The 13,297-nt window shown below is 34.4% G+C and overlaps 1 protein-coding gene across 1 annotated transcript; it reads right to left on the reverse strand.

Moving 5' to 3' along the window:
• Positions 1-10,559: 10,559 nt before the first annotated feature.
• Positions 10,560-12,390, reverse strand: LOC149541623 (expansin-A10-like). The gene is made up of 3 exons (XM_089796093.1): positions 12,243-12,390; positions 11,300-11,624; positions 10,560-10,866 (listed from the first exon to the last, which is right to left on the reverse strand). The coding sequence occupies exons 1-3, from the start codon at positions 12,388-12,390 to the stop codon at positions 10,560-10,562; spliced, it is 780 nt and encodes a 259-aa protein (XP_089652219.1).
• Positions 12,391-13,297: the final 907 nt, after the last annotated feature.

The following is a 13,297-nucleotide window of genomic DNA, read 5'->3' on the forward strand; positions in this document are numbered from 1 at the left end:
ATCATCTTAGTGAATACTATAAAAAACAAACAAAAACAAGTTTTTATACCCCTATGCAGAAATCACAACTACTTAGGGTATAGTTCCATGAAGAGAGGGAAGCCACTTAAACTGCTAAGAAGTTCGGGAGACTCATAAATTAGTTGGTCCCATGGCTTTTATAGGGCAAATTGTATTAAAAAACAAATTGGTTGAAATTTTTTGGGACATTAGCAGTCTCATAATTCTATGGCACCAATTAATGCTAAAATAATTAATTGAGAGTCTTTGTAATGGCTGATGTATTTGATGTGGAACAACTAAACCAAATTAGGAGTTAAAACAAAGCTAGACTTTTTCATTAAGAACTACAACCCCCTCATGGATCGTACATCATAGCAGCCAGCCTTACTGGCTCATCTGACAAGTGTTTCTTTGTTGCTTGGCATTTACCTTTTGTAGTTTTTGATTGATTTTGAGGGTTTGACTTAGAAGTTAAATACATTCTAGTTCTGAGCTAATGCAATGTATTTCTTTGCCCTTATGCATAATTTTGAAATACTGCATATCATAAATACATGTTTGATATTTTTTTGTGAAAACACACCCATCCTCCAAAAAAAATATCATCATAACACCATCATAACTTTCACACATGACAATTTTTTTCCCATTATTTACAAACATTTCAATGTAGTAAACATATAATTATTGCACTATATCTTGCACACTTTTCTTGTAGAATATATAACTATTGCAGGTTACATAAAAAGACTTTATCAAGATAAATCTGGTTGAGATCCCACGCAACCCTTCTAGAAAAATATTTGAAGTATAGTTCATTAACCCCATCTTTTTATTAGAGTTCACATTTGAAGAAGGGAGCATGATAGATTGGCCTGAAACAATCCTCGCACTAAGACCAAGCGCGGACCCTCGCCCTCTTGGCCCCAACTAGCAAGCACATAGAACATCAAGCAAGAGGCGGCCTACCTAGTGGAGTGTTGGTATCTACCCTCCCTATTCATGCCACATCTAAATTTATTTCACAGCATCCAATCACCATACAATTAGAATCAAGGAGCTTGTAGCGGGGCCACTGTGGCGAAGACGGCAGTTGGCATCGCCGCCACAGCGGCCCCACCATATTGCTAACCACGGACATCGCAATTGTGACATATGCACGCGCATTGCGACGAAATAAGCATCGCGTGCATAGCGACGCCTTCGCAATTGCGACACATTCACAAACATTGCGACGGCCAGCGGCGTCGATAGCACCGTCGCAAGTTTCCATGGACATCGCAAGTGCGACGCCCATAGATGAACTGTAAAGGTTCTCACCTCAGCGAACCCGTGGGCAGATGCCGACGCCACCCCCGTCGCAATGCGTGGTGAAGACGTCAAAATTGCGACGGGAACCACATCCATTATGACGGGAGCAATGATGGGATAGAATGTTGAGCTTGCGATGGATAGGCATCGTAATTGCGACGGATAGGCATCGCAATTGCGACGTCCAAGAGTAGACATCGTAATTTGCGATAAAAAACAACGACGTCTGCTGCCGTCGTAGTGGCAACACATTTGCGTCGCAATTCTGACACTTGGCCATCGCAAATTGATGCCAAATGTATTAGTGATTACCCCAAATAATCTCAAGCCAAAAACAAAAGGATGATCACCACTGTGACATGTTTATGAATAAGGAGAGGGTGTAGGAATATTAAGCACGTAGGGGCTAGTTCTGATGTCTCTAACAAAATCTTCTCCCATCATGCTTATCAAGCCACTATCTAACTGTCATTCAATGGAAAAACTATCCACTCTACCCATAAAACTGCTAATAAAAAATGCATGCACTAAAACTCTAAACCACCCAAAGTGTTATTAGAAGTGACCATAGTTTAATTAAGATTGGTCAGATTTGACTTAGGACGGTGATGGGGAGTTGGGTTTAGAACAAAGCCTCCTCTACAAAAAAAAATCTAGCGTAGGTCTCCACACTTTCATTTTGCCACATTTTATCTAATTAACTCTAATTTAAACTATTTCATGTATACAATTATCTCATTAAATATAGCTCCAGCCTTGCTCGACATCAATCCCTACACAACTCATCACCTCTTTCTTTAGTCCTACAATTCTTGCTTGAGGATTGAAACAGCCTCTTTGCACTATCTTGGTTCACACTAGACCTGTGAGACCCAACAGAGATCACACTCGGCAACATCCCTCTAGTAGACCTCAGAGGTGACCTTCCAAAGTACCTAATTGCCCTAATGTCCATCTTTTCATTCTGGACTACTTCTCGCCTGTGAGGAGTTCTTAGTTGTTGTTTTTGTTTGTTTTGCTTTCACGTTCTTTCTGTGGACACCGTTTGGTGCTCCCTCTATTGATGTTTGCCATTTGTATTATTTCCAATCCCTTAGATCCTCGTTGGTCTCTTGATAGACATTAATAAATTTATCTTATCTTATCTTATCTCTCTAATTAGCTTTAGCTAAGGAACAATAATCATCTTAATTTTTTATTAAGATAATCTTGAACTCTCCCAATCTTACCTCATCTCCTTATTATGTTGGTAGGCTAAGTACTATTGTGATATTTTTTGAATTTTATGTTTTAACTAGTGATTAAATTTTTTGGTTTCTACAAATTAGAATTAATCATTTTAATATTCTCTTATCAAACTACTACATTATGCATAGCATAGTTGCAAGATTTTTAGCTTTACAATTTTTAGAAAATATTTTTCTAAGATTTGATTGGGTGAATTTATTTAGCAATTATGTTGACCAAATTTGATGAATTTTAAAACTAATATTTTTTCAAAGTTTTTCTTTATTAAGTAGAATGTGATTCATTAATGTTTAATATTTTTTTGAATGTAAGTGCATTGGTTTAGATTTTTATATTTTAACTTTGTATTTTTATAAAATAATTTTTCATTCAATTAAAAACTTAAAAAATGATACTACTTATAGTATATAATCATTTAAGAAATGCTATTATATATTACTATTATAAAAATATTATTATAATTTATTTATAATCTAATAGTATCATATAATATATATTCAATAGAACATATATATCAATAATTATATCTATAAGTAAAATTTAAATTCAAATTAATATCATTATAGAAACTATAAATATATAACATTTATATTAATTAAAATATTTAATATACTATAATAAATTTATTAAATTAAAACTAGATTTATAGAAAAACTAAAGACAAGTAATAAGCCACACTATGACACTTGTTAGTTCTCCTACTCATAGGTGAAAAAATGAAATACTAGATTGAATCTTATCCATTCATTTGATTCTCATATAAATTTATAAGGAAAACCTATTTTTCATATTTTCATGGATTTATTAAAAAAACTATATTAGTTTGATATAAAAAGAACACTATATTAGTTGTACGCACCTATATTTCAAAATAAGAAAAGCATCACAGTGTGCTTGGTACTAGATTTGAGAATTTTTTATTTTTATTTTGATGCTACTTTGTTTACTTCCCTTTACATGCATTCAAGCAACATGTAGACATAGCGTTAAAATTTCTAGATTACTTTCTAAGTTTTGTAGTGAAGCATCTCACAAAGTCAATGGGAAACTAGATTTTCATCTTTGGATGAAATTTTTGTACATGATATTTTAAAATATGGAAATTTAAGTCTACCAAGAACAATTATTTCCTTCTAATAATTTAATTAGGTGAACATTTGGAAAAAGCTATTAAGATCAAAACTCACCATTTCAACATATATTTTATACATGTTTAAGACTCATCTTTTTGGTTAAGAAAAAATATAGTTGCTTTAGATTATTTCATTTATAAAAGTATAATAGTAAGTAATGCAAGAAATTATATATAAAGTTACACAACTTTACAAAATTTTGAATGATATGGACTTTTGAAATTATTTTATGATAAATAAAACATTGCAAGATGATAAAGAATTCAAACAAACATTAATGATCATATCATATAGAAATACACAAGTGTGCTAGTAAAGAGTGAATTTTAAATTGAAAATAAACAATTTCAATATCTTTTGATTCAAAATAAATTTAAAGTAACAAAAATTAATTAAATAAAATTAAAATATTATACACAATATTCACAAAGTTATCATATTGATATTTTTTTGGAAATTGAATGTTAAACGTAAACAACAAGAGCTCCGTAGAGCTTTAGTCTCGCCTTATGCAAGAAAGGATAGAATGAAAAAGTTTTAAGGTGAAACATGTTTGAAATTTAATAACAAAACACATATTGACATTGGATAGTAGAATGAGGTTTTGTGCAACAATCAAATTTTTGGCAAGCTCAAACAATGTTGATGATTGAAAGCATGGCCAAGACTATTCATTTTACATGATTTTATCTGACTCAATAGAAGCCTTGGTGTATATATTGTCTTTATGTCTAAGAAGTTATATATTATCATTTTCTTCTGGAAAAATTAGACTACGTGTTGTTGTACCATGTTTTGTTGTTGTTCCATGTGTTGTGGTTGTTGTTGGGATACCTCTGTTGGTTGTATGTGAGACCATGTGTGTGCTTGTTGTTCTAGAGGTATCTGTTGAGGTTGTTGTGGCACATGTTGTTGTTGTAACAAATGTTGCTAGTATGTGATTTGTTTCTCAAGGCATTTTTGGTATTCCAACTATTGACTGAGTTGCTCTTGTTGTTTAGCAAACATCATTTGTTGTTGTTGGAATTGTTTTTGATAAATTATGTGTAAGTCAAGTGGTTCCACATGGGATTGTGTGTTAGGAATGTTGGATGTTTACCCCACTTGTGGTTGTTGTTGTTGCATTTGATGTTGTTGTTGATATGTGGGATGTGTGTCAAGCGGATGTAGACTTGGTTGTGCCTTGGAAGTGTTGAGTCCTTGTACCATTGTAGGTTGTTGTTGTCGTGGGGGTTGACTAAGTCCTTGAGAATTGAATGTCATGTTTGTATTGTTATTTTGGTACCTTTGTGTGTTAGATTTTCCCGCTTGTGACATCATATTGACTTGACTATGAGATGTGTCCCTATTGGGAATGGGCGTAATGTCAATAAGACTTTTCCTTTATGTGTCCATTGGGATGGCTGCACTTGATGTTTCACATGTTGTATTTATGAGAGGCTCCATAGTGTTTGATGTCGTAGCACTGGGTAAAGTTAGGAGCAAAGGTGTACTTTTTTGATTTGCCTCCAAAGAAGGTATGTCTAGCATCCATAGAGCATGGTTCCATTTAGGTGCATCTTTTTGTTGCATCATGTGACTAAAATCAAGTCTTAATGTCCTTTTTGGGTGTTTAGGGATTGGTGGTATTTCATCAAACAAGGGGTTGACATTGATGTGTTCAAATGTACTTTGGAGGATTTCAATTGTTGGTTCTTGATGGGATCTTATAGGTTCCATTATTGTGTTTGAAAACTCCAAAGGTTGTTTTCCCTTGTCTAAGTCCAAATTTATCATGGGTTGGATGTTTTCAATTGTTGTGTTGGTTTGATTTTTGGACCTAGGACCTTCCAAGTTTGGATTAAATTTGACAATTTCTTGAGCTGCCAAACGTTTGAAGTTGTTGCGAAAACTTTTGTCTTGACATTCTCTAGCCATTTCTTCATTAGTGATGCCATAATTAGTGTCAGAGTCATCACTTAGGTGTACAATACCTTGTTTTAGGTTTGATGTGTTAGGTTGGGTGAATTCAAATGAATGTGATTGTTCATCTTCAGGTGAGGTTCGTACACTTCCTTCTCCTGGTGGCATTGGCATGAATATAGGTTTAAATTTAGGACTCCATTGAATCATCCCATGTGTGGGGGAAGTGTTTGGAGGAAATCTCATGATAGATGCATTGTTCAAGGTTTGTTGTGCCATAGCTTGATTATGAGGATCTTGTAGATACATATTCAAAGGGTCTGATAGTAATGGTTGTGATGCCTCGATTTGGTCTTTGTCAAAGGTTTGTTGGATTTTCTTGCTCTTTCTTTGTATTGGATGAGGTTTTAGTTGTGCTTGTGCCTCAGAAAACAAAGGTTGATAAAGTTCCTCTGGTCTTTGAGCTGCTTGTCTCCTAGTAAGTGCTGGCATGATACCTAAGAGTGCAAAGAGTGGTGGGTATGCAAGATATGAGTGTTTTTGGGATTTCTAATTGTTTAAGAATGTTATGCAATGTGAGGAAATGCTAAATGAATTAGGTTTCCTAGGGATGTTATGCAAATGCAAATGCAAGGTGATGTTTTGAAGTTTGACTAGAGGGGATGAAAATGACTCTAAGGTATGCAAAATGACAATTAGGGTTATGTTTTGGACTTGTTACGGGTACTAAAGGTTGATGTACGCAAGGTGTATCATGTAAAGGATGATGTTCTAGGGTTCAAAATGACGTTTGGGACATGCAAAATGAGGATAAATGCTCAAGAAGGTAATTTGGTTGATGGACAATTTGATAGGGATTGGTAGTGAAAATGATATTAAAGATTTTGATCAATGCAATATGAATGGGATATACTACTAGGGTAGGTCAAAATGATGTTTGGGGATGCTATGACAAGGGTATATGGAAATTTTTGAACTTAGATAAAACCTTTTGAAATTATTTTGCCTAAGAGTTTAACCTTGTGATAAAGGACTTTGGATCTTGACCAAAAACTGATAAAAGACGAAAAGATCAAATTGATAAAAGATGAAAAGGTCAAATATATCAAGACATAGATAAATTTTGACCAAAGAAAATGATAAGCAAAGATAAAAGGATTAGTCAAGATCCATTATCCATCAACACTAGGAGATACTCTAAGACTTATACTTTTTCTAGATTTTTGACTAAATTCAAAGGTTTTGGGGGTTCAAAATGATGTTTTGAAGACTCAAAATGATGGTGATGCTGAGCGGATTTGTGATATGGACAATTCCTATGATGCAAAAGGGGATTTTGGGTGCAAGATGCAGTTTTGGGTCAAGTGCAGAACAGGGAGGTCTAGAGGCTCCTAGATGCAGTTTTGGGGTCCTAAAGTGCAGTTTGGAGGCCCAAAATGATCATGCAGGTACCCAACTGTACCCTAATAGTGCCAAGTGTGCCCTAATAGTACCAACTACATCATTGATGCACTTGGATCCAGTTTGGGCGCAGTTGGTAGTTTCTAGGTGCAGTTGGTAAGCTAGGAAGAATGTTTGCTAATTCTGAGGGGTATGGTTATCAAACTGACATGCCAGGAAGCCAGGATGCTAGGGTCGATGTTAGGATGGGTTGAGAGATGCAAAATGAAGGTTATGACATATATAATTATGTCTTAAGTGAAGGTGATGACGATAATGTGCTATAGAATGCAGATCTGAGCAAGCTAGTGCAAGGAGAGCTAACCAGGTACCTAAGGACACTGTTGAAGCCCCAAAATGTTATCTGGAACCCAAAATTGGATCTCAGGACCACCAAGTCACCCAGACAATGCAGACTATGTCAATGATGTAGTTGGGGCCTAGTTGGGCACAGTTGGTAGTTTTAGGGCGTAGCTAGGAAGTCAGGTGCAGGTTGTGGGGAAATGGGTGCCTAGTCAAGACCCAGAAACTGAAATTTTTAGAGCTACACTCCCAAGTGCATCCAAACAGTGCAGAGTGCATCAATGATGTAGTTGGGTCCCAGATTGGTGCAGTTGGTAAGTTGGAAATAGCAGAAAGAGGCTTCAGTGTCTTTTGGGCTCCTAAAACTGCTCCTAGGGGTCCTAAGTGCGCCCTGACAGAGCAGAGTGCGCCCTAGGACAACAAGCTAATAGAATGTATGAAAAAACAGCATATAAGCATTTTACTAGACCCCCTGATTAATCTGTGTGTGAAAAGGAAGAGCAGATAGTCGTTATACCCTTCCAAGTGAGCTCCTTCCTTGCACCTACAAGCACAAACAAGAAAACCCAAGTTAGATATGCATTTTCACGTCGGGTTCACCAAATGTAGGACCAAAAAAATGGGCTAAAAGCATAACATACTATGAGAAAATCACAAACTCAATAATCATATGTTAGCACCCACTAGTCTACCATGAAAGCCAAACTAAACAAAAGAAAGCAAACATAATCAAAAAATCCCTTTTCCGTTTGTAGCTCCCATGTCCTTCTTTCTTCTCCAAATGATTGTAGCTCTAGAGTTGCCTATAGTGCACACAAAATTGAAGAAAAAGCCTATGATTGTGATAATTCCATGAGAATACTTGAAGTGTGATTTTATGTGAGAGAGAGAATGCAAAATGCAAATTAGTAAAGACTCAAAAACTCAAAGATTCAAGGATTCAAGACATAAGCATTCTCCTCAAAGACCCAAGGACCCAAAATGAGAGGAAGGGTGTCCATTTTATAATTTTCATGCAGGGTGAGAGCATTGGATTTGTCACCCACAGACATGCAATGTGGCAAGAGATTCCTATGATGCATATGACAGAATATGCCAAAAGTAAGATTCTATGACACATGCAAGTCAAACTTGGCTAAATGTGGAAGAGAATCTATGACGCATCATAAGATTCCTCAACCCACTTAAAGTCAAGAATCTATGACAAAGAAGCCAAATAGAGACATGCGTAAGAGGTAATAATAATTTCTATGATGCATATGACAGAATATGCCAAAAGTAAGATTCTATGACACACGAGAGTCAAATTTGGAAGAGAATCTATGACACTTCATAAGATTCCTCAACCCACTTAAAGCCAAGAATCTATGATGAATAAGCCAAATAGGGACATGCGTAAGAGATAAGAATATTTGATTATGACAAATCTTAGCCAAGTGTCAAAGGAGAATCCACGAGGTGTCGCATCCAAGTGTCATGATGATGAAATATTTGAATTAAAAATCCTTTTATTCCACAAAATAAGAATTAGTAGAAAATGGAATTAATGATGGAAAATAGAACTTAGAAAATTGTAAATTTCCATGGTTTGCAGATAATGAATCAATTAATTAATAAAATTAATTAATTGAGGATGATAATCAGGAGGAATAATTAGTGAGAATAATAGAATTAAATTATGGGTTATTTAATCCTATAGAGAAAATTAGTAGATGATTGGCCAAATTGATTAAATGAATGCGACCGTATCTTTTGATGAAAATGTGACGATGATGGATATCGAATAAGATGATGAAAAGGTAGACCAAAGCCATGGTCAAATTAATTGATAGATCAAAATTGATAACATGCCAAGGACACATGACATGAATTAATTGATATGTAACATTTAACCGACATTGTAAATGCTACAGGATTGAAATTGATTGATAAGGTTTGATCATAATAACACTGATGGACACTGTCAATATTATTAAAATGGTTAATGATGCCATGATCTGACATTGAAAGCCTCAACAATGTCAAAGATTGAATGACATGAATGATATTTTGACCTAGTACTGAGAGCTATGACAGTACTAAAGTCAGATTTATAAGATTGGTAAGTTGATAGGTTTCCAAGACACTGAAAGCCACAACAATGCCTAGGAGCAAATAAATGATGATTGATTTGGGATGTTTGATATGTTTTGGGTTGATTATGACCAATTTTGAGTGATTTCGAGTTGATTTGATATGATTCTGAGTTGATATGAAATTGATGTGAAAGGGGATACAAATGAAAAAATATGGTCAATCTGACCAAAAGATCAAAGTTAGTAGAATGAGAAAATGGGACAAATTAGTATGAAGAAGTGATGAATGTCGTAGATGCGAACCATTTTTGAGTGTCTACAAGAAGTAAGTCTTAATGAAAGTTCTTCCTAATTATTAGTCTTTATTGCTCACATGCGTTGCTGCACTTTGCATTTCGGTTCTCTTTGAAGATCTGGACAGAATTTGATTTAATTTAAAGACAAATAAACTAATATAACAATATTTGTCTAATTGAAACAGACTTCTATTTATTGGTATTAAATATCTAATGTACGTAGCAATGTTCATTGCACATTGGCTTTTGTTTTCTTCAAAGCACGAATATCAACGGTCCAACTAATCTATTAAATGCAGAAGCTTATTTGACATTACAATTGTTTTCAATTTCTGAACAATGAAATTAATAAATACCCCAGCAAAATTATAAACATTCAATCAGAAAATAGAAATTTTGTTAAAGAATTGAAAATAAAAATAAAGCATCACTCCAACATTAGAAATAGTGTAAAAAATTGTGTTTTATAAGCTGCAAACTAATAGAAATAGTGCATGCTAAAACAATAGTTCCCGCCTATAGTATAGGCGGGACTAATAATTTATTACATAATTAATTTTTATGCAAAGGTTGATGCAGGCAGTAAATCGGAGCTTCATTATATTTAACTTTGACGTCGAATTTACACCTGGAAGATAAGCAAAATTAAAATTCAATGAGATCGAATGCATCTGAACAATAAATGAAAAATAACATTGACTAACTGGATCAAAGAGTTTGACATAAAACATCAACTTTTCCAACTCAAATCATTTATTATATGGCGTGAAAATTTCATGCTAAGCCAAAACCAAAACCAATGCTTTTAAGCATTTTTTGAGCAAATTATAATTGATACACACATAAGTTTAGAACTGTTTGCCGATATATGTTTGACCATAATGCCAATTAGAGGGAGCCACATCATAGGAAACTACTGATTTCCCATCACTGGTCATGACTACAAACGATAAGCTTTGGCCTGAATAGTTATTATCAGTCTGCCAATGTTGCCCCCAGTTTCTCCTTGTTTTCTCCCATTTTCTTGTCTTGGAGCCTTTGATCCATACTCCATAAACTTCTCCAGCTCCTCCAACATTGGCTACAAGTACCAGATTAAAATATGGGTTGCCAGTGATGGTAAATTGTACTCCACCTTTCCTTCTACATGGCACCCTGATAATAGAAAAGCATGGAATGTCAGTCACATCTGTTTATGATTACATAACCAAGAAAGAGCAAACATTTTGTATTTACATAACTTGCAGATCTTGAGAAACTAAGCAATTGGGTAATTAAGAGTATAAAGATCTCGTACAAAATTTTAGGATATCACTATGAAAGATTTAGTTTGGAGAATATTGAAAATTTTGGAAAAATTAATAATTTGAAGTTCTTGAAGTCTATCATGATCAATATGTTTCCTTCTGGATTAGATAGTGTAAATTTCAGTTGTCAATTTTCAAATAGAGAATTATTCATTGTCAGGGAAGTTTAATAATAGATCATAGAATTTGAATTTGATTTGAAACGTTGGCCACAAACAATCTACATGATCTAATCTAAAAAAGAATATTGTTCAATAAAAAATATATGAAAAGAAACAAACCTTTTGAATAAGACTGGGACAATGCCTGCCTTGTAAATGGCGATGTGCTTAAAAGCTGGCTGTGACATATCAAAATGTTTGAGGGGAGGGTTACACCATCCTCCATTGTCATTGGGAAGTGAATTGTTAGGAGGGCAAAAGTTTGTAGCTGTAACTATTATTGAAGGATTTCCCCTTAGACACCACTGTCTGTCCAGCTTCACATTGCATTTGATCAGAAAGCAACCTCCACATGCCAATCCTCCTTTGAACAATGCTGTGCTTAGAGCTGTGTTTGCTACTCCATAGTCTTGTTTAAAAAAATTGTTATACCCACAAGCTCCTCCTGAAAATGCAATTTGAGCATCACATGAGGAAACAATACAGTATGCCATTAGTTTGGATGTACAATGTACTATTCAATTCAAATCAATATAAACAGTTAAAAAAATATTAGTATTTTAATAATCTATAGTTTACATGCTGATGTTTTTGGAAGTGATTGTGTATATATTTTTATATCCACATTTTGCTCAGTGATCTGTGATTAGAATAGAACTTTATATTATCTTGATATTAGATAATAGAACATGATCTAAAACATTAATGCAAACACAAAATTGCTTTCGAAAAAATAATATAAACAACACTCAATCACAACTAAATCTTAACAAAATACCCATTTTCCTATAAACTAAACATTTGTCTAATAAAAACCAAGCACAAGCATTACGGTGCAGATTAAAGACACTTAAATTGAATCACTACCTCAAAATTGTGGTAAAACAGATTTTTTCTTTTTGGGAAATGTTCAACCACAACCATAACATTGTACAAGGAAGGAATTCATAAAAGACATAAAACTCATATGAAGTCCTGAAACCTCTAAATTTTCTCATATTTCCTTGATCTTGAAAGACAAATTTTGGGAAAGGTACAATAGAAAGTGGTGTAATTATCTCACCAAAACTGCCATCTGAGCCTTTTTTGTCTCCATAAAATGTAGCATGGGCATGCAACCACCTCTTTGGTTTGGCGTGTGCTGTTCTAAGCAGACATATACTAACAATGAAGGCTGAAAAGAATGAGGAAGACACTTTTAGCCTTGCCATTTTTTTTTGCTTGCTTGGACTGTTTTAAGCATGATTTTTTAGATGAGGAGAGAAGGGTGTGAGTATTTAAACAATGGAAGGACAAAATGCACGTGAAATTATTAATTATCTCTTCCCATGCATGTGAAATAGAGGCACCGATCAATAAGTTTGATGTCTGTTGTTATTGCTTGAGGTGGCTCGTGTGTTAGTAATAATGTAATCTTCAACAATGCTTGGCCTTCATGGAAGATTTTTTAGGTCAACTTGTGAAACGAATCTTCAACAAAACAATGTTTTCTCCTACATTCGAACATTCTAGTTTGACGACCAATGTATGTTTGAAAGATAATTTTGTTGCTTTTTAATTAAACGTAACTCAAGTTCTCAGTTTAGTTGGGGATGTAGAGAGAGATTGTTTCTAGACGATCTCTTCCCAAGGTCACTATTTTCATTAAATATATTTCACTTGTTCAAAATTATAATCTCAACAATCAATTAAGACTAAGCATGCAACATAAGTTTATTATTTTGTTTATAAAGGAATGTGGTAGGATTGCGGGTTGCCTTATAAGTGGTAGGGTTGTTGGCAAGAAAGAGAGGCTTGCTATGCAATGGTAGAATTGGAATGAGGAAATATCTCATCTCAATTAAATGATTAAGAAGGATTAAAAAAAACTTTATATTTGAATAAGAAAAGGTGGAGATGCTCCCTCTATGAGGTAGCTAGAAACTCTGATAGGTTGACACATATATAAGTTGACATTGGAGAATTTGATGTTATGACTGCACCTTGTATGGTCATGTGACCAAAGGGTGAGCACAAGTGGTGTTTCATGGTCAATGGTGTAGAAGGGTTATATACTGTACTTTTTAAAATCAATTTAAATGTGTGCCTTGTGTTTACCATGTAATGCTCTCCATATTG

This window comes from Cupressus sempervirens, chromosome 8, assembly GCF_028749045.1.
Source record: "Cupressus sempervirens isolate cs-2001-9-10 chromosome 8, ASM2874904v1, whole genome shotgun sequence".
Taxonomy (NCBI): domain Eukaryota; kingdom Viridiplantae; phylum Streptophyta; class Pinopsida; order Cupressales; family Cupressaceae; genus Cupressus; species Cupressus sempervirens.